The following is a 22,925-nucleotide window of genomic DNA, read 5'->3' as shown; positions in this document are numbered from 1 at the left end:
GTGTGTGTGTGTGTGTGTGTGTGTGTGTGTGTGTGTGTGTGTGTGTGTGGTCCTTTGAAAAAGTACACCCTTCCACTTTTATGAACCTAGGAAGAGTGAAATAAACAGAACGAGGACAATAATTTGCACAATAACCAAAATAACAAAGGAAAGCAACAGTGAAAGACTGATTGATGCAATAACTAATCGTGACTTCAGACAGCAAATCGTGAATCACGCCTCCCTCGTCTCCTAGCACAGAGGTGGCTGACTTGAGGAATGGAACGAGGCACCTGTTGTCAGCCTTGGTTCTGCCTCCCCTTACCCCAGTCAAGCCAGTCTCTCCAGGCTTCCATAACAAAACATGCATATTCCCTGCTCTATGACTTGCCTCTTGTTGTTCTATTCACTGAAATGCCCTCTACTCTTTGTCTCCCATCCAAATCCGGCTCATCCTACAAATACCAGGGAAAGCTTCATAGAAAGGCTGATCGCTGCAGCACTCCCAATCCTTTAAATTTCTACAGCAACATATAGTCTGTACCACATATTATGGCACTTAATTATATATACAGTACTCTGATATAACTTATTTTGGGGACCTCAATTAGATTTTAAGCTCCTTCAGCTTATTCACATATAATTTATATAGTACCTAGCACAGCGTTTGGTAAATAGTAGGCGCTAATAAATACTTCTTAACAGATCAATAATTTAGAGCTAAAAGGCACCTTAAAGCATCTAGACCAACCCTTTGATTTTACAAAAGAGGATAATTAGGCCCAGAGTTCATTGATTGATTAATCTGAAAACGAAATTACATTTGTTCATTTGCTAATTCATCTAAACAGGAGGGTCAACTAGGAGACAGTTAAAAAAAAAAAAGGTACAAAGAATAGTGGATCAGGGAAAATATTTTAGTTGTATTTGGTAACAGGAAATAAAAAGAAACAAACCTACCTGCAGCTCCAACTGAGCAGGCAGCATTAGAGAGAAGAAAAATAGTTACGTTACCAACTGGATTGGAAGCTTCATTTCAGTTCATTACTACCACTCTTGGATAGAAAAGATTAAAAAATATACACCCCTACCTCCCATGGATAAAGAAAGAAAATTCAAACTATCCCCTGACCTCCAAAAGTCATCAACATTTTTTGTAAAAGAAAGCCTATACACAAATTCCTTCAAGGAAATATCAAAGGGCTGTCTGCATATATACCACAATTTCAAGATAAATAGATGACAGGCCATTTATTAGGCTTTTACTACATGCCAGGCACCGTGCTAAGTTGTATATAAAGATTATAGTTTGAGCTTTTTTTTTCAATAGACTTGGTAAAAATAAAATGAACAAAGAAGAAAGCAGCAACAGGAAAGGATAATTGCATATATGAATAAAAGAATGAATGACAGGGAAGTAGTTATTTAATAAAGTAGCTCTATATTTGCTAAATTTACATATCTACTTTGCATATTATATGGTGAACTAAGATTCCTTATGTTTCAGTTCCAAGGATCTCCAAGAGGGATTATTTCACAAAGGCCTTCCAAGTTTCTGTATAAGCAATGAAATGAGGTGACGCAGTGGATAGAACACCAGCCCTGGATTCAGGAGAACCTGAGTTCAAATCTGGCCTCAGATACATAACACTTACTAGCTGTGTGACCCTGGGCAAGTCACTTAACCCCATTGCCTAGCAAAAAAAAAAAAAAAAAAAGCAATGAAATGGACTAGAATTCCTTTCAAGGTCCCTTCCAGAAGCAAAATCCCAGGCTTGAGAAAGCCAAAAGAAATGTAAACTAAATCAATCTGCTTTAACTCTAGAAGATTATGTGTCTGAAAAGTTTTCTCCACCTAACACAAGGAAGTCCTCCAACAAGAGCTCTCAGCTGCCACAAACATGGGTTGAAAATGTCCTTCTAAAAGTAAATGCACAGTACAGGCACTAATTCTGCAAGACTATCGCCTTAATGCCAAGAAGCCCCTACAGCTTCACTCCAGAGATAGATCAGTCAGCAAACTAATTAGAACAAAGCCCATCTGCGTAGAAGTTCAGTGCTTCTTCAACAATGGTATTTAAAGCCAAAAGCCAAGTCACACGAGTGATACATAAACAGCCCCTGAACCTGGGCTTCTACTTTACATTTTCCTTAGATGTTTAAAAAGTGCCTGCTCACATGTCAATTTATACACATGCCATTTTTCACAAAAAGTTCTAGGTATCTGCTAGTCTCTCCCAGGACAAAGAATCATATTCAAGTACATTAAGTCATGCAGAGAGGTACACCTTGACTCCCACAGACATATTTACAATGCAAAGAAATTGCTCAAAAATGTAAATACATTTTTGTAATTAAATTTTCTATTTAGTCAGTTTCTCATCAGTGAGCCTTAGAAACTGGAAGACTACTTTTCTTTAGCTTTAGTTATACTCTCTAATGAAAGAGTCTGATGGCCAGTACTGAGCTGTTCCAATCAAGGACCAGTCACTCCACTCTATCCCAGGACATACTTCTGAGAAACCATTTACATTTCTGTTACAATTAAGTCAGCAAATAGCTTGGCAGGCTGGATCACAGAGCTGTAAGTGGACACAGGGTCAGAGAGACCACTCTGAGGAGAAAAGACAAAATGGCAGACCACTACTATCCCTACTCACCCGGATGCGTTTGGCTCGGCGCATATCATCAGCCGTCATAGTACTCTGGGTGGGCACCGTGCTCTCTTCATGTTGGGGCTGCAGGTGCACTGGGTGGGTGTCTGGTGGGTGTTCCAAAGCAGGCTGTGTTTCAGGTGGCAGCTGAGGGACTGGCACAGGGGTCTGTTCCTGCTGGTCCAGCCCATTCAATGGAGCTTGTCCATCCTCATCAAACTTTTCCAGCCCCTTGCTGGAGAACGGCAGCAAATCCTGAAATTGAAAATTATACAGTGATTATCTTCCCCATCCATGGAAGAAAGCTGCGGAAGGACTTCACAGGCAGAGAAGAGAACTTCCAAATGAGCACGCTCATAATACATTGAGAAAATAGCCTCTCTCTGGTAAAGTTAATTAGGTAAATAAGCATAAAAAAGAAATATTGCAGCAAAAGCAATGAGTTATTTGGGCCTTGGCAAAGAAAAAAAAACATCCTATGACTCTTTTGGAATTTCACTGTCAGAATTCAAAAACATTTTAAAATTAGGTCTAATTTTATTCTAATACTTCAATCTACAACATCACCCTGGGACAGGAATGACAAATTTTTGTGGCAGGTCACATGAGGATATATATTCCTGCTTCCTTCTCTCTAATCACATTTTCATTACCAAAAGCACATAATCAATATAAAAACACAAGCATGAATTTTTTAAACACTCTAACTCTTTACATAATAAAGTTAACACATAAGAAATGTTCTATTTTCCTCCCTTGATCCATAAGTACCTGTGTTCCTTCCTCACACTTTTCACCATTTTCATTGGTAACTTCCAAGCGCATGAATTTTGGAGGCCGACCTGGCCGTCGTCCTGGGCCAAACCTCCTCTTGCCTCTCCCCCGGCCTCTGCCTCTTGCTCTGTGAAAAAAAGAGGATGTTTGATTTAAAATATTCATATCATTTGCTAAGATTTCCATAACTAACATTGCTCTGTCTTCTAGCTAATATGTCCCCTAGCTTGATTATTTAATTCTGTAGTGGATATGATTTTGTGAAAAGAGAGCATTTCTAATCTACGTTTATCATCTCTGCCACTTACATAACTCAAAGGGAGGTTTTAAGAACAAGCAAGATTATATGTAAAACAGTTTTAAATGATTCAGAAGATGTTATCAAAATATAAGGGATTATCACCATGTAAGCTTTTGCGTCTGAAAATCTTGAAAGCTCTAACACTGCCCAGAATCAATCTCGAAAACTCTGAAAGTAGAACTTTAGAAAATATGCCTAGGAGATACCTATTAGCAAGGAACCATGAGGATTTAATTACTTCCTTACTTTTAAAATCACTTTCCCCAAGTCCAAATGAAACTAACTATACTAAACAATTCTCTCTCCTTGGACAGTCAGTTTTTTGAAGGGAAGAATTTTCTAGCTTATATTTTCCATACAGGATTCAGTAACTATTACACAAGCAATCTTCATCACCTACCAAAACTTATCAAACCTCCCAGACACCACACTATTTCAGGTAGGAATAAATGATTCTTATACAGAATTATTTCTCTACAAGACACATGAAAAATAACTTTAGTATCTATGAAATTGTAGGTAAGAAACTTAAAGACATAGGGATCCAAGGTGGCATTTTCATCTATTTTTCCAATGGAAGATTAGAACTGGAGGGAAGTACAAGAGAAAATAAGGATATGTAAAGTTAAGAACTGACAAAGAACAGGATTTAATATTCTGGATCATGGATTAAATTAATGAAATACTAGGCTATTGGCTAAAAATAGTGTCTACAATTACAAAGAATGCTACCCACCTCCTAATAGAGAGGCAATGGACTAAGAGATATTTAGACATGACCAACGTGGGAAAGACTTTTGCTTGACTGTGCATATTTGTTGCACAGATTTTGTTTTTTATTTTCTTTGGGGGAAGGGAGAAAGGGTGTCTAGGATGAAAAAAAAAACAAATCTTAAACAATTGGAAAAAAAATTTAATTTGAAAAACAAAACAAGAAAGGTGTCTAATATCAAAATAGCTAGGAAGGAAATACTTCTGCTAAGACTTGCCAATCTGATCAAGAGGTCTTTAAGCTGTCTAATGGTAAAGGGAAGTAAAGGACTTTAGAGTAGGAGGAAGTTCAGATAAAACTAATCTACCAAATACTATGAAGGATATAACATAAAAACAAAACGAATAATTGAAGGAAGCCAAGATATGACATAAAAAGAATAATAATAATGAAAGAAAGCACAGGAATTCATGAAATATAAATACCTAAAAGGTTAGGAATGATAAGGAAGGCCTGAAAAGTCTGTATTCTAAGGGACAGAATATGGGTAATATGTAATATGAACTTGAAATTCTAACTGAAGGGGCAGTTAGGTGGCATAATGGATAGAGTGCTGGCCTTGGAGTCAGGAGGACCTGAGTTCAAATCCTGCCTCAGACACAAAACACTCACTATTTGTGTGACCCTGGGCAAGTCACTTAACCCCATTGCCTAGACAAAAAAAAAATTCTAACTCAAGAAAATAAAAGCTGTTAAAAGATGAGCACACTAACAAATGTTTGTGGTATTATGAATAAGTCAACAAGCATTTCTTAAGCACTACTGTGTGCCAGGCACTGTGCTAAGCACTGCAGATACAAAGAAAGGCAAAAATCCCTGCTCTCAAGGTGTTCACTATCTAATGGGGCAGACAACATGAAGACAACTACGTACTAACAAGCTATTTACAGAATCAACTGGAGATAATCAACAGAGAGAAGGCATGAGAACTCAGGAAGATCAGGAAAGGCTTCCCCTAGAAGGTAAGGTTTTAGCTGGGACTTTAAGGAATCCAGGGAAACCAGGAGACTCAGATGAGTAAGGAGAACATTCCAAGTACAAGGGACAGCCAGTGAAAGTGCCCAAAGTATACAGTGTCTCGTGCAAGGCACATCAAGGAGGTCAGTGTCAATGTACTAAAGGCAAATGGAAGGGAGAGAGGGGATGTAAAGTGTGAGAAGACTGGGAAGGTGGGAAGGGGGAGAGGTAATGAAGGACTTTGAATGCCAAACAGAGGGTTTTATATTTGATCGTGGAGGGATGGGGAGCCACTGGAGTTTCTTTAAAAAAGAGGTAACACGTTTAGGCCTATGACTTAGGTGGAACATGAGTGCAGGATGGACTAACCTGTGGAAGAGATTTGTGGCAGAGAGACCAAAGAGAAAATTATTTCAATAGTATTGTCATGAGGTGATGAGGGCCTGTACCTGCGTAATGGACGTAGTAGGAGAGAAGGGGATATACATACAAGAGATAATACGAAGGTCAAATCAATAGACTTTGGCAACAGATTGGATAGGGCTTGAGAATAAGAAGTAGAAGATAACCCTAGGTTATGAGCTTGGGTGACTAAGAGGATGGTGGCATCAAAAACAGTTAGGAAGTTAGGAAGAGTGGAGGATTTAGGGGGAAAGATGAGTTCAGTTGTGTTTATGTTAAGTTTAGGATGTCTACAGGATAGTCAGTTCAAGATGTCTAAAAGGCAGCATGAGATGTGAAAATAGAGGGCAGGAGAGAAGTTAAGATTAGATAAGTAGATGTGATAATCATCTGCAAAAAGATGATAACTGAAATTAACAAGTAAAGTATTACAGAGAGAGAAGAAAACAGGACCCAGAACAGAGCCCTGTGCGCCACTCTCAGTGGATGAAGGATGAGGATTTTGAAAAGACCATTGGAACTGACAATTAAAAAGAATAATTTCAGTTGAAAAATGAGGCTGGAAGCCAGACTGCTGAGTTAAGATGAGAGAAGAAAGGAAGAAAAGGCATTTATTATAGACAACCTCATCAAGAAATTTAGCCACAAAATGGAAGAGTGATATGGGTTGATAGCTAGCAGGGATGGATGGATCAAGTGAGAGTTGAGGATAGGGGAGATATGAGCATCTTTGTAAGGCAGGAGGGAAGCAATCAGCAAAACAGGAAGAGATTAAAGATTAGTAAGAGAATGAGAATGATAGACAGTCAATCTGCATGAGAAGACAGGATGGAATGTAATCCCAAGTGCATGTAGAGAAGGGCCACCTCGTTATGGGGTTACAGGTGGAGATAGTAACAGAAAGTAACCTAGGAGTTGTGAATTGAGGAGGAGGGAAGATGAAGAAGCTCTTGCTAAATGCCCGCAATTTTTTTAGTGTAATATGGGGAAGCAGGTCTCAGTGACAACCAAGCAACGAAAGGAGTGAGAAAGGAAGATTTAAGATGAAGTAAGTGATCTACAGATCACTTATTCCAGGGAGTACAATGGAAGGGTTGGTGGGTCATTAGTCCAATTGAGTTAAGGGGGATAGTAATAAGGAAAGGGACAGTGGGGGATGCAGAACGAAGTTTGTATAATGAAGGCCTGGAATTCAAGATCACTGGGATAGGAAGGGTCTCACTAGATGGGAGTTTATTAATCACTGCCAAGTGAGTTCAGGACGGTTATTAGCATTACCAGGAGTTCAGTCTCAGGTTAGTATCCTCTCAGGGTGTTAGGCAGCTCAGTTGAGGGGTCCATTGGGGAAAGCAGATGGAATAGCATTTCTCTCCTATCCTTACAAGCCGGCCAGGCCAGTAGATAAGTAGAGGGAGCAGGAAGGAAGGGAGCCTCTCTGTTCCCTGCAGGCTGCAAGGATCCCCTGTAGGCAGGAAGAGTTCCCTGCAAACAGGAAGAAATCAGCCCAGGGGATGTCAACGAATGGAATGGCATTTCTCTGATCCCCCACTGGCAAGAAAGGCCAGGTTGGGAAAACTCCATGCAGTGGAACAGTGTCTGTCTAATCCCCTGGAGGCAGATAGTTTTCTGAAACCAATCACAAAAATAGCACAAAAGATATAGTGATGATAGGAGAGTTTAAACATTTGGACATCTGTTGGAAGTCTCATTCTGCTAAAAAGAAGAAGTCTGAAAAAAATTCTTAACTTTCCTTGACATCAGTTTCATCATCTGTGAAGTTAAGAAAACAATGAGGTTATTTAACACGGCTCCTTGGTAATAGGTTGAAGGACAGTGGAACATTGGAATGCAGATATGGAGTAAGCATGATAACTGTGAACAAGTATTTGAAGGACTGTCATATGGAAGAGGAATCAGACTTGTCTTCTTTGTCTCAAAGGGCAGAAGTAGGAACAATAGATAAAGGCTGCAGGGAGGCAGCTGACTCAATATATAGGAAAACTTTCTAACAATTACATCCATCCAAAAGTGGAATGGGCTGCCTCTGAAGGAAATGAATTTTCATCACTGGAGGTGAAATAACTCGACCATATTATATAAATATCTGCTAACGGGACTGGGATGTTTAGCCTAGAAAAGAAAAGACAACGGATACAGTAGAGCTGGTTAAAAAAGTGGACCCGATGGGGCAGCTAGGAGGCATAGTGGATAGAGCACTGGCCCTGAAGTCAGGAGGACCTGAGTTCAAATCCAGCCTCAGACCAAACACTTGACACTCACTAGCTGTGTGACCCTGAACAAGTCACTTAACCCCAATTGCCAAAAAATAAATACATAAAATAAAATAAAATAAAAAAGTAGACCCAAAGGGAATTGATTAATGGAAGAATTTCAATCTAAAGAGACATCTTTAGTAGCATACCACAGAATTCTGTTCTTGAACCTATTCTATTCTACATTCTTATTAATGACTTGATTAAAGACAAAAGAGGCATATTTATCAAAAAATTAGTGAATAATACAAAACTGAGAGATAGCTAATGTTAAGTGTTGACATCAGAATCTAAAAAAATCTCCAGCTGACAAAACAATGGTCCAAAGTTAACAAGGCATTTAAGATTGATAAATGCAAAGCTCTGATTTTAGATTTTTTTTAAGTCCAAAGCATTAGTATAGGATGATAAAATATGTAGCTAGGCCGTACTTGGAATTAAAAAGAAAAACAAAAACAGGCTAAATTTAAGTGATCAATGGAAAGATCTAGCTTCCAAAAAAAACTAAAGAATATTAGGTCATACTAATACAAGCCTAATGTCTAAAGCAAGAGAATTGATAATCTCACTGTAATTTCTGCTGGTCAAAACAAATTTGAAATACAATGTTTAGTTCTGGACCCAATTACTGAAGATCTTTGACAAATAGCAGTGTGTCCAAAAAAGGACAATAAGGACAGTGAGGCAACTCAACCATGTTATACAAAGATCTGCTAATGAGACTGGGAAGTTTAGCCCAGAAAAAGAAAGACAATGGATACACGATAGCTACCTTCAAATAGCTGAAGAACTGTCATGCGAAAGAAGGGTTCAAGCTATTCTATGCAGTTCCAAGGTCAGAATGAATATCAATTGTTGGAAGTTATCGAAGGCAGAATCTGGTTCAACATACAGATGAACTTGAGTAACAATAAGAGTTGTCCAACAACAGAATGGACAGCCTTATGAGGTGGTGACTTGTCAGTACTCAAAATGAGGATGAATGGCCTCGTATAAGGGAGATTTCTAAAAATAATTCTTATATGGGGCGGGAGGCTAGATTCTATAAGCTACAAGATCCATTTTAACTTAAAATTCTATATGAGGCAGAGCAGTATAGGGGAAAGAATGCTCAATTAGAAGTCAATAAATATCTGGGTTCAAACCCCACCTCCAACACTTAGCCTTGCGCTTTGTGACCATGAGCAAGTCACTTAATCTCTCTGAGCCTGTTTCCTTATCTGTAAAATGCAGACAATAATACCACCTACCTCACAAGGTTGTTGTGAGGATCAAATGACAAAGTATATGTAAAGCGCTTTGCAAACCTGAAAGCGCGATATAAATGTCAGCTATTATGATGATGATGATGATGTTCTACAAAGGGCTTTCTGGCTACCAATCCCTTATTAATAAGACCTGGAAAAAAATGAAATGGAAGTGTATTTCAGAGCTTAATCAAGCTTCCACATGCCCACCTTCCTCATACAAGCAAATTCTAATATTCTCAGTCCAAATGCTTCCTTTGCTTACTAAAAGGTGTAGTTATGACAAGTGGAAAGAACATTGGACAAGAGCCAGCCAGCCTGGCAGTGTGACCTCTGTGAGGCACCCTAACCTCTCTCAGTCTGAATATCTTCATCTGTAAAATGAGGGCTGGGTCTAGATGATCAAAAAGATCTACACTAGTTCTACGATTCCAAGGGTCTGGCAAGGAAACATGTATCTATGGCAATAAGATCTTTCTCTGTTGGTACTAATTTAGTGGAAACCAGTGGAAAAATGTATTAAGAGGTTTCTCTCAGCAACTCCTATTCTCTATCAATATGGTTAAATACTGAATACTTGGGAACCATTCACAGGAATCTTTCCACTAGAAAAAGCAGTTAACGGATAATACAGAAAACATTCTGAGCCTTGGAAAACCAAGTCTCATTTTTCATTCCATGTATACCAGATAAACACCTGCTAAAGAAGTCCAGCTTCTCATCATGGGAATTGAGGTGCTGTTGAAGTTGCTCTGAGCTTACGAATCGACGATTGCATTCATAACAAGGCCAGTTCTTCTCTTGCTCTCTAAGAACTGTGTTGAAAGAAAAAGAAATGTTAAGGTAGATGATCAACAGTCACCAGAGAAAACCACATCTCATCAATGTTCCTAGCACTTTCATCCACATTCAATCTGCCCCACTGAATCATGTGGTGCCTAGATTTACTTAAATTATCAGATACTTTGTCCCATGGTCAAATGATGACTCAACACATTGCTATTAGGGTCCTCATCTAATTCATTCTAGACCTTCAGTGGCACAATCACTTACCTCACCACACTAGACCAGAGCACAAGTATTACCATTTAGAAAAATACACAAGTAATGTAGAGATTATGGACCCAGTGATAATGGTCTTAAACAGGGTTTCTTAACCTTGTGTGTCTCATGGACCCCTTTGGTCACTTGGTGAAGCCTATGGACCCTTTCTCAGAGTTTTTACATTTTTTTCTTTTTTTTTTAGGCAATTGGGGTTAAGTGACTTGCCCAGGGTCACACAGCTAGTAAGTGTCAAGTGTTTGATCTGAGACCAGATTTGAACTCAGGTCCTCCTGATTTCAGGGCCGGTGCTCTATCCACTGCACCAACTAGCTGCCCCATTCAGAGTTTATAAATGCATAAAATAAAATATTTGGATTATAAAGGAAACCATTTATATTGAAATACAGTTATTGAAATATTTTTTAAAAATAAGTTTCTGGGCCCTTTGTTAGAAGTCCCTGATCTAAAAGGATCATTCTATCATATCACAGGCAGTTAAAAATCAATGTCTTTTTTGCAGCTCTTCAAAGCTAATTACATCTAGATAGGGACTATTCTCTGATTGGGATTTATAATTTAATATTTGAAGTTTTCATTACATTAAATGTTCTTTTCCAGAATCCATGAGAGAAAACAAAACTTGTCATTTTAATTTGATGCTGGCATTAAAAAGAGACATGTAGCTCTGAATAACTTTACTGGCATATCACATGATGTAAAAAAAAATTAAAGGTTACACAATGAAGAGGCAATATATTTAATCTTCTAGATTACAGAAAGGCTTTATTTTTATAGAATTCATGCAAATAACATAAAATGCAGAAAATCAAACCACCTTTTCTTTCCTCCTCAGAAATGTCATGGATCTTCTGGTTTACAAATTCAGCATAGGATGCAGCATACCACACCTGCAGAACACACACACACATTGGCAAAAATCAACAGGCATCCTCAAGTCCTTCTGATGTGCTTTAACCATTCCTTCCACTTGAACAAAGGAGCTTCTCCACGGCCACAAAATACAAAATGACAAATTATCAGTCATTAAAATTTTCTATTGGCAAATGGCCAAGTAAAACTGCATGTTTTCTTTACAGTCTTCACCTTTTACCTGCTCTGCAGGACAAGCATATTCTACTTGTTCTAAACTAAAGTTTTATAGCTTCCTCCCAAAAGGTCACTATTCACAATATTTACCAGAGAGGTCCTGTGTGGCATTTAGTATCATTCTAAGCATTATTCACATCAGAACTTTCATCTTTTATAGTAATTCACAGAATGAAAGCTTTGATCGCCTTCATTAACAAATTTCTTTACAGTAAAAGTAGCACTATCCCCTAAAACTGCCTTTCACTGAAAATCACAAGCAAAATCTTCGTGATATGACCCACCATCATTATAATCAGGTATAGCAAGCATAAATCCTAATACAATATCTCCCCTTAAAAACAAATCATTGAATAATACATCATTGCATCAACAAGAATTTATCAAATGCCTGCTATGGGCTAGGCACTGGGAATAAAATAGCAAAAATTAAGCCTTTCTTGCCATCAAGGAGAAATAACATGTATGTATAAAATATACAGGAAATAAATGTGAGGTAATTTCAGGGTGGGTATGGGGAGACCATAGCTGTCAGGGGGATCAGTAAAGTTCTTACGTAAGAGGTGGCATTTAACCTGAGCTTTGAAGGAAATTAAGGATGCTAAGAGGCAGAGATGATATGAGAGCACATTTGAGGCATAAGAGAGAGCCTGGGTAACGGGGAGGGAGGGAAGGAGAAGGTGGATTTATTAAGCACCTACTATGTGCCTACACAGTGCCAAACATTCTACAAATATTATATCATTTGATCCACACAACCCTGGAAGGTAGACAGTATTACTATCCCCACTTTACAGTTGAGGAAACTGCCATAGGCAGAGTTTCAGTCACTTGCCCAGGGTCACACAGCTAGTGAGTATCTGAGGCTAAATCTACACTCACCTCTTCTTCAGTCCAGGACCTCCACTCCATCCACTGCATTACCCAGCTACAACATACCAAGTGTTTGTGTTTGTGTGTGAAACAAAGTATTGTAAAATAAGATGGGAAGGTGGGTAGGAGTCATGTTGAGAGGCCTTTAAATGTCAAACAGAATAGTCTGTATTTTTATCACAGCAGTAACAAGGAACCACTGGGGTTTGTGAAGCAAAGGAATGATGCTGACATGATCAAACTTGTGCTTTAGGAATATCACTCGGGTAGCTGAGTGGAGGATGAATTGAGAAGGGAGAGTCCTGGGAGGAACAGATCAGCTGGGAGGCTATCAATCAACTAATCAATAAACATTTATTAAGGCTGTGACAGGCATGGTGCTGAACACTCAGGGATACAACAGGCAAAAGACAATCCCTGCCTTCAAGGAGTTTATAATCAAATGGCAACAAACATGTACAAAGCAAACTATATACAGGATAAATATGAAAGAATTAACAAAGGGAAGGCACTGAAATTAAAAGGGCTGGAGAAAGGCTTCCTGTAGAAGGTGGGATTTTAGTTGGAACTTAAAGGTCAGGGAGGGTAGTAGTCAGAACAGAGGAGGGAGAATGTTCCAGGCATGGGGGACAGCCAGAGAGAATGCCTGGAAGCCAAGAGAACTGTCTTGTTTGTGAATCAGCCAAGAGGCCAGTGTCACTGGATCAATGAGGTGGAGTAAGGTATAGGTGGAAAGGTAGGAGGGGGCTGGGTTATAAAGGGCTTTGAACGTCAAAGAGAGCATTTTGCACTTGATCTTGGAGGCAATAGGGAGCCAATAGAATTTATTGGTGGGAGGGGGGAGGGGTGACATGATAGGACCCGTGTTTTAAGAAAATCACTTTAGTGGCTGAATGGAGGATAGACTGGAGTAGGGAGAGAGACTTAAGGCAGACAAACCCACCAGTAGGTAATTACAATAATCCAGATGTGAAGTGATGAGTGCCTGCACCAGAGTGGTGGCAGTGTCAAGGGGACAGAAGGGGGCATATTTGAGAAATGTTGCAAAGGTAAAATTGACAGGCTTTAGCAACAGCTTGGATGTGGGAGTTTAGAGAGAGTAAGAAATCCAAGATGACTCCTAGGTTGTGAGCTTGAGGGACTAGGAGGATGGTATTTGCCCTCTAAAGTAATAGGAAAGGTTGAAGCTAAGGTAAAAAGATGATGTGTTCTGTTTGAGACATATTGAGTTTAAGATGTCTGCTGGACAGTTTGAAATGTCTGAAAGGCAGCTGTAGGGCAGCAGAGAGATTAAGGCAGGAAAGGTAGATTTCAGAATCATCAGCATAGATGTGGTAGTAAATCCATGAGAGCTGATGAAATCACCAAGGAAAGTGGTAAAGAGGGAGAAGAGAAAAGAGCCCAAGACAGGATCCTGTGGGACACCTATGGGGACAAGGGCCTAAACGAGGGTAGGAGCCGTCTGAGTGGAAGTAAAGGGAAAGATGTTTGGTAAACTAGCATTTATTAAGCACCTACTATGTGCCATACACTCTGTTAAATGCTGGGAGTACAAAGAAAAGATCTTGTAAAAATGGAATAGACAATACTTAGCAAATGGCTAGAATTATAAGTTGAGGGCAAGTAAAGAGTTGAGGTTAACTCAGATTGTAAACCATGTGGACTGGAGCAATGGTGTTGTCTTAACAAAAAACGAGAACAGGGGCAGCTAGATGGCACAGTGGATAGAGCACCAGCCCTGGATTTAGGAGGACCTGAGTTCAAATTCAGCCTCAGACACTTAACACTCACTATCTGTGTGACTCTGCGCAAGTCATTTAACTCCAATTGCCTCACAAAAAAAAAAAAAAAGAAAGAAAGAAACAGGAATGTACGGAAGAAGGATATGTACTGAGGAAAAGATCGTGACTTCTGTTTTGGACATGTTGATTTTAAGATGCCCACAGGATATCCAATTAGAAATCTCTGATAGGGAGTTAATAATCATGTGACCAATAGATCTAGATTTGGAAGATAAGTCAGAGGCCATTTAGTACAGCCCTCCTCATTTGTCACATGAGGAAACTGAAACCCAGGAAGATTCAACAATTTGCCCAATGCCACACAACCAGAAAAAAATCAAAGGTGGGATCGGCATCCTGGTCCTCTGATTCCAGAGCCAGTGTTCTTTCACAGTATTATAATGAAGGCCTGGAGCTCAGGATAGAGCTTAGGCCTAGATATACAGCTCTGGGAGTCAGCTGTATAGTCAAACACATAGAATTTCCCTCTTAATATTAAAGAATATATCGAAAGGGGAACAGTCTTATCTGTACATTTAAATATCAATTCATAAAAGATCTTCAAGCTTCACAGTACAAACATAATGCCAATAATATTTTGCTGCTCACATACACCAGGCTGACCTCACATATCTATCAGCCCTTTCCTCTTAGCCCTGCAGTATTAATGATGCCTTGTGAGGACATTAAATCCAAGGTTTCTTCATTGCACTATCTTTGTATTTAAGGCATTGTTACCAGTATAGCAAAAACAACTCTGGTGAGGAGATTATCCAGGGGAAACACTTTATATGTGATCTTTCCTATCCAGAAAAGGGCATCGCAAATTTCATACGCTACCTTGAGCTCCTGCTTGGGTTCTACATTCTTTATCGTTGTATAATAAACATGATGACCATATTGGTAAGCCACCAGGTTCTGTTCCAAATGATTCTGTGCTGGACGTACAAACATCATCCAGTTACAAAGTGCTTCATCAGACAGTTCAAACCACAGGTCTTCATGCATGTCCCTATCTTTCCTGTCCCCCTTCTCAAGAGAAACCTGCAACCAAAGAAAATGAGGAAAAAGTCACCAGAAACTTTCAACACCAATATGCATTAGTTCCATAACATACTGAACTTCCATCTTTGATAAAGACAGCTCAGCATCCTGGTTATTCCCTTTGCGCTTCGACCACCACACATATGTGGTCTCCTCAGTAGAGAGATGAGAGTGACTTCAAGACTTAGAGAATGACCTGGCTATAACCTCAGACTTCTCTCTCTATTGTGGGGTTTAATCAAATCTGTCAAAACTGACAGAAAAAGTTCAAAAAGGAAGACCAGAATGCATGAATATTCTTACTAGCTCCTCCCTACCCCCAACTCACCAACTAGTGCTGCCTTTTAAGTTCCTTTTTGACCACTTTTAGTCAGATGATTTTTTTTTTAAAAAATCTTTGCCTTTGACCAGCTGGTGAAGCTTGTCAAAATAAACACACCCTCACCTATGGCACTAAAGTTTAGTATGCATTATTACCCTCTTCACACCCTGAAAGTACATGGCTTTTGTGATGTTAGCAGCTCAGAGGCCATTTTCCCTCACTTCTTTAGACCTCTGATACATTCCTTACAGGGGGGATTGACAGATATCAAAGGTCCAGAGAGGTGGGGCGTTACTACAATATTTTTCATAGCATGTTGTACACACCTTAACACTACATGCTCTCAAACTGAGTCAGTATATCTCTGGTTGTACAATTTTTTTTTCCTTTTTTCTTTATAATCTTAAAAGTGATTTTTTTAAAAATCCTTTACTTATTCAATGAAAGGGTTTTGCCCCTGGCTAAACTTCAGAATATACGTTTTACAAGTATCAAAAACCATCATAAGAATGGCTAAAAGTAAGTTTCTTACTTCTACAGTATCATCTACTGAAAACATGGGAGTACAGACAGGCTTATGAATTTATTAAATTATTGTGAATTGGAGATTATCACTCCTCTCTCCTCACCAGCAATCACCCTTGTGATCAGCAGCTAACTGTTAAAGACTACATCCCTAACCCTAATTACAAACTCTCAGCTATTCACAGTGGAGCCACAAGAAACAGGTAACTAAGAGGTAGAATTTTTTTAAGTGACAGCTCAATAAATTAAATAACATGTAAAGTGCTTTGCAAACCTTAAAGTGCTAGCTGTTATTATTATAATAGACAGAAATCAAAGATCAAATATAAAGAACAAACCAGAGATAAATGCATTTCCTCATCAAGTAAAGGGAGAGGCTGTGTGTAACACAGTAGATACAGGGTTTGCCTTGGAACCAGCAAGGCCTGGGTTCAATTCTGTCTCTGACCCAGTTACTGTTGTTGATGGAACTAAGGCTAAATCATTTAACTTCAGAGTGCCCCCAGGTAACTTTCTAGGACTAAATTGCATGAAAATTGCTTTCTGGAGAAAGGAGATTCCACAATGGGAGTTACCCACATCAATGATACCACAAGTCTGAGCAAAATAAACAAAACAAAAACTCTGAACAGACATGAGAATTGTCAACTATAATGAACTGGAAAAACTAGAAGAATCTAGATCTGTAAAATAAAATTCCCTCCTAAAGCAGGTGCTTAGGAAACCTTCAAAACAACACCCAGTCAGCATTACAAGTTGAGAAATGTTCTTCCCAAGCACTTTGCGCAGAAAAGCCTATATCTCAACATTTAAATACCAATTCATAATTTGTATTCTGCTAAAGTTCATGGAAACAGAAATAAAAGATTATTTTAAGGATCACATCACTCTAACATTTTAAAATTACATTTCTCTCACTACTCGGAGATGATAATGAAATCTAAATATTCTTCCTTAAGAGAAAAAATATTTCCATTTAAATACAAAATCATTAGAGACAGGCAAAAAATACTGGAAAACATCTACTATATAACCAAGACAATAGAACAATTGGTGCTTCTTTCAAATAGATTTAACCTAGAAGCAGGAAGGAAATACTTTAACAAAGCAGGCTACCTTTAGATGAATATAACAGTCTTTCAGTTCTGATTGTGTGACAAGGGGCCCCTCCACAGGGCCAAACTGGGTACGTTTGGGAATGCGCCTTTTGGAAAACACTCCTCCTAGGAACCGGTCTATGTAGAGTACCAAAGGCAGACTGGCTCTTGCTCTGGTAAGGACTGGCCGATTGGGGATGGGATGTAAGGGCCCATGCTTTGGGCATACTGAAGAATGTGCATTATTGCACTCTTCACACCCTGAAAAAGACAGAAAAACTTGAGGAACAGGTAAAAATTCCTAAGCACATGCAATGGAAACATCACTAGACAAAAGAGCTCACTAGCCCCCAGAGATACAAAATTCTGGCCTGAAGACTTCCCAAATTCAGTGCATGGTGCCAAGATACTTAGGTTAATAAGCTTGCGCAACTTCACTTTTTAGTGCTTATAGCAGATTAGACTACTTTTATAGCAAAAAAAAAACAATAAAATTGCTGTTTTTCTTTAGAATCAGGCAGGACTGGTTTATGCCTGCATAAAATAAAATTAAAACCAAACATCTAAATTTCATATTGCTGTCACATCTCTGAGTGCACAGTAATTGTGCTTGTGGTCACTAAAAATACAAATCAATTAAAACTATATCTGGAGAACAAAAAGATGGATTCATTTGGGTCACACAATCTGATGAGATTATTTATTCAATTTCCTCAAGGGAAGCTGAAGAAGAAGCACTATTGTCTGTGACATGAACAATTCAAACAGAAAAAGCACTGAACAATATGAGAATTCAGTGAATACCATCTAATGAAAATAGGCAACATACTGTGAAATAGGGAACTACTGTATTGTACTGTGCTTAGTACATGATGATGGCAGTGAATACACGGTGAACTGAACTCAGAGGAATGGAAAAACCAATGAAATGATGGTTCTTGAAAAGAGATAATACAACATACCTCCTCCCTCACAGCAGAGAGGTGGGAGACTACTAGAACAGAATATGTATACAATGTCAGAGAAGGTTTCCATATCAGATTCTTTTGTTTAATTGTTTTTCTTTGTCATAAGGGAAGGTTCGATCAGGAGGGGGGAGGTGGCAAATGACTGTGATGTAAAGACAAAAGGCATCAATAAAACGATTTTTTTAAGATGACATAGTACGTTAGCAGTGTCATTAATATACGTGCTTTGAACTTTTTTTCCAATAATGACAGTTTCGCATTAATTCATTCAAATTCTCTCTCTAGTTCTTCCTTCATGACCAATGGCATACACGTATGAGATAACTCACCAGAGTTAGATACAGTTTTTGGCCATAAAACAGAGTAAAAGACTATTAGAATATATAGAGACTATCACTGGCATCTAGCGACCATCATTAGCCCTATGTTCTAACCAACAGAGCTAAATAATTTAATCTCACTTTACTCAACAGTTTCTAAATAGTTGTCTGGATAACTTAGAAGGTATTTTCTATTCATATGATCTCAAATAATCAACAATTTATATATGTATGTATGTGTATACATATATATATATACATACATATTTGTCTTAAAATAAAGCATCTTTTCTTTTACCTTTAAAATGGCTAAAGGGATTGTTTTGAAAACCTTTCAGATTCATGTAAAACAAAGCAATGAAGTTTCCCAAGGGCAAATATTTCAGAACAGGGGAGATGGACACTGGCCACATGCAAAACAGGCACCCATATGAAACTTCCCTGCCATACTCTTTGGATAAATATAGTGCCACTTCAAAGCCCTGAATGCTCCCGGTTCCAAAACAAAGCACAGAAGCATAAAATCAAATGACATAAAGGTATAATAAACATCTGTAAACAGAAAAATGTAATGATCTTGTACTTTGGAGTAGCCCTCTGAGTAGCAATAAAGTAGAACAGGATAAAAGCAGAAAAGCAAATGTAGGAAAACAAAAATGTCCCCAGTGCTTTTGAAACACTAAAGCAAGAAAAGGAAGCACACTCTCTTGAAGGACTAGAGTTCTTCTACTTACATAAATCATGAGGGTCAAAGGGCCGAGGTGGATCTGGTTCCCAGTCATCCATATCTGTGTCTTCACCATCTTCCTCCTCCTCATCCTCCTCCTCGTCCTCATCTTCTTCTTCTTTTGCCTCCAATTGACCCATTGGGTTCTGCAGAGGTGCTAAAGGATCTGACCCATCCACACCCTCCATAGGAGGTAACACCTGATTATGGACCGGCAATGAGGCCTGAAGAAAGTTTAAGGGAAAATGAGAGGGTTCATATATATGGCTGTTGATTACATGTAATATATGACTTTCATGGTTATTATCCTTCAGCCCGATTTCTTTCAAGATCCAACAAAAACTACTTTCTTGTCCACAGGGAACATGACCTCAAAACATTCCTCTAATAAAATCAAGTCTCTAAATTCCTGACTGCTAAGACAAAATAAGTCATTTAGTCCTCTTTCTTTTAAAATGTAAATGATTTGATTAAAAAAGCTAAGATGACAATTATGTCGGGCAAACTGGTAGACAGGACAAAGTTTGGGTCCAGCATTTATCACCAAGGTATGTATGTACTGGTTTACCTGTACAGATACACTAAGAGGAAACAAATATTACCTAAAACAAAATATCATCTTAATTTCTAAGTAGGTATTATAGGGTCATGTATTGCCCTGGACTTTTCTATTCAGTTTTACTTCTACTGCTCCTTCCTAGGAAGCACTTAATAAATCCTTTGAGGACACACTAATGAGCACACCATGCTCATTCCCACTGAAATTTCAGATTTATAGTTGGAAGTGACCTTCAGTTGAAGCAATGGAGATCAAAAGGAGTTAATGACTTATCCAAGGTCAGACAGGTAAGCGGCAGGGACGGATTCAAACCAAGGTCTTTTGACTCCAGAGCTAGTGTGTGTTCTAGACCACACTTCTGAACCTTCCTTCAGTTCTCTCTTTGTCCAGACCTGTCATTTCCCTGGTGCAAATAGCTAACTGTGAAGGAACTCCCTCTATCATCACAGATCACAACTGTTCTGAAATTTATAGTATTAGTCACCTGGAGCCCTTAGAGGTTAAGTGACTTACTTGTTCAGGGCCACACAAAGCCTTCTTTCAACTTCCCCCTCATTTCCCTGGAAGGCCCTCTCCTCTTCCTTCCATCTCACTAAAACTTACCCATCTATTAAGGCCTCACTCAACTTCCACCACGGCGGCTTACAGTAGATAGAGGACCGGACTGGGCTTGGAATCAGGAAAACTCATCCTTCCGAGTTGAAATCTGGCCTCAGACACTTACTAACTGTGTGACCCTGAGCAAGTCACTTAACCCAGGTTGCCTCAGTTTCCTCATCTGTTTATATGAGCTGGGGAAGGAAATGGCAAACTACTCCAGTATCTTTGCCAAGAAAACCCCAAAATAGGGTAAAAAAGAGTCAGACATGACTGAAACAGCTGAACAACAAACAACAATTCCCACCTAATACATGAAGATTCTGCTAACTAGAATAAGGGCACTCTGCAGTTCTGAAGAACTATGGTCAGATACCTAAGTCCAGAAGCAGTCCATGTCCACAGCCCTCTGTACAAGGGACGTATTGCTTTTCCGAGCAGTCTGGATCCCTTTTCCCTCTGAACTATTCAAAGCCATATGATCTGGCACTTACATTATCATCTTATATGGCTCACTGTTGTTTCATGGGTTTAAGCTTTTCTCCTCAACTCTATTACAAGCTTTTTGACAACAGGAATTATATTGTAATATTTCCGTAGGCCCTCTCTCTCCTCTCCTTCCTACCAACAAAACCAAGCACACCACTGGGCAAAGAGTAAATGCTCAAGAAACACCTGTAACTGAGTTCATATTGGCTGCTTTGGGGAGCTGCATCAATTTCTTCTGGTCCACTATGAGTCTATTCACTGAAACAACAAAGTATCCCTTCGCATTTCACATCTAAATCTCAGAACTTCAGCAACTTTAAAAAGAAGAGTAGTACTTGATAACTTCCCTATGCATTCCCAAGAACTGACTCAGAGAAGTCCTCTCCTTAGTTTCAGTACCACTGTCAAAAATGACAAAAGTTGAAAACATTCTGTCTCCAAACAGCCAGCCAAAGAAGTTACTTACATTCTGTCTCTCAGTTTTACCATGCGGTAATTAAACCCTGGGTGGGGGGTGGCCACTAGGTGGCGCAATGGACAGAGAGCCAGGACTGGAGTCAGGAAGACTCATCTTCCTGAGTTCAAGTCCAGCCTCAGACACTTACTAGCTGTGCGATCCTGGGCAAGTCACTTAACCTCTTTGCCTCAGTTTCCTCATCTGTAAAATGAGCTACAGAAGGAAATGGCAAACCGCTCCAGCATCTTTGCCAAGAAAACCCCAAATGGGGTCACAAAGAGTCAGACATGACTGAAACAACCGAAAAACAACAAATTTAACCCTGTAGTTGGAGTATATCATCTTCCTCTTCTGTATCGCAGGAGCCTTTAGAAAGATCTAAAGAGGGGGCAGCAATCCTAGGAAACTGACCTACCCTCAACATCATTAAAAAGACACTGGAAGTTTCTGCAGGGTAGGAACCCTCTTTTGCCTCTTTTTGTATCTTCAGCACTTTTCAGCATGCCGGAAGCATGGTAGGTGCTTAACAAATATTTATTGATTAAAAATGTTTGTTGAGGGTGAGTACTGAATAAGAAAAAGCCAGAAAAGGTTTCAGCAATGGGAATGACTTCACCTACTTATCTCTACAAAAGAAGACAATGTACTTGGAGTCAAGAAAGATTTGGACTCAATCCCACCTCTGACATTTGCTATCTGTATGTCCCACGACCTCCAGTGTCTCAGTTTCCTCATATGTAAAATAAGGACAGTAAGAATACCCAAAGTACATACCTTTCAGGAGTACTATGAGGATGAAATGAGATAATGTCCGTAAAGTGCTTTGCAAACTTTAAAGCCTTATATAAATGTCATTTATTATGATTATCCTCATTAGAATTTTAGTGTCTTGCAACCACAAGTTCCTGATGCATTTACTCGCTCAGGACTCAGCTAACCCACTCAGGATTCTCTGGAACCTCACTCACTCACTCACTCAGGAACCACTTAGACTAGATTGTTCAATATGTGCTCAAATTAATCACCAAGGACAGCATAAAGTTAAAGTATACATATACTGTTACACCTCATCAATTCTTCATCTTGTTGCAAAGCCCAACTGGGAAAGACTGTATAAAGCAATTCTGTGTTAATTTTACACATTATTATTTTGAAACTGTTATAGCCAAAACTGTGCATACCCCCTTTGACCCAGCAATAGCACTTTTAGGGCTGTATCCCAAAAAGATCATACAAATGGAAAAAGGACCCACATGTACAAAAATATTTATAGCAGCTCTTTTTGTGGTGGCAAAGAATTGGAAACTAAGGAGATGCCCATCATTTGGGGAATGGCTAAACAAATTGTGGTATATGAATGTAATGGAATACTATTGTGCTATAAGAAATAATGAGCAGGTCGACTTCAGAAAAACCTGGAAAGACTTATATGAACTGATGCTGAGTGAAGTGAGCAGAACCAGGAAAACATTATACACAGTTAACAGCCCCATTGTGTGATGACTAACTTTGATAGACTTACCTCTTCTTCACAATGCAAGGATCTAAAACAACTCCAAAAGACTCATAATGAAAAATGCTGTCCACATCCAGAAAAAGAACTATGGAGTCTGCATTCAGATCAAAGCATATTATTTGCCCCCCTCTCTTTTTTTT

General features: G+C 39.0%; 1 protein-coding gene across 2 annotated transcripts in view; it reads right to left on the bottom strand.

Moving 5' to 3' along the window:
- PRDM10 (PR/SET domain 10) overlaps positions 1–22,925 on the bottom strand; it is a 139,552-nt gene that overhangs the window by 48,718 nt on the left and 67,909 nt on the right. For both annotated transcript variants that reach the window (XM_027835105.1, XM_027835106.1), the window contains 7 exons: positions 19,175–19,391; positions 17,172–17,413; positions 15,005–15,208; positions 11,239–11,311; positions 10,057–10,174; positions 3,405–3,534; positions 2,640–2,888 (listed from right to left, as the gene is read on the bottom strand). In XM_027835105.1, coding sequence (XP_027690906.1) covers positions 2,640–2,888; positions 3,405–3,534; positions 10,057–10,174; positions 11,239–11,311; positions 15,005–15,208; positions 17,172–17,413; positions 19,175–19,391 — 1,233 coding nt within the window. The remainder of the gene's footprint in view (positions 1–2,639; positions 2,889–3,404; positions 3,535–10,056; positions 10,175–11,238; positions 11,312–15,004; positions 15,209–17,171; positions 17,414–19,174; positions 19,392–22,925) is intronic.

The sequence above is a fragment of the Vombatus ursinus genome, unplaced genomic scaffold (assembly GCF_900497805.2).
Source record: "Vombatus ursinus unplaced genomic scaffold, bare-nosed wombat genome assembly UNPS02014813.1, whole genome shotgun sequence".
Classification (NCBI taxonomy): domain Eukaryota; kingdom Metazoa; phylum Chordata; class Mammalia; order Diprotodontia; family Vombatidae; genus Vombatus; species Vombatus ursinus.
The sequence above is the reverse complement of the archived record's forward strand: the minus strand, read 5'-3'. Positions and strand labels throughout refer to the sequence as shown.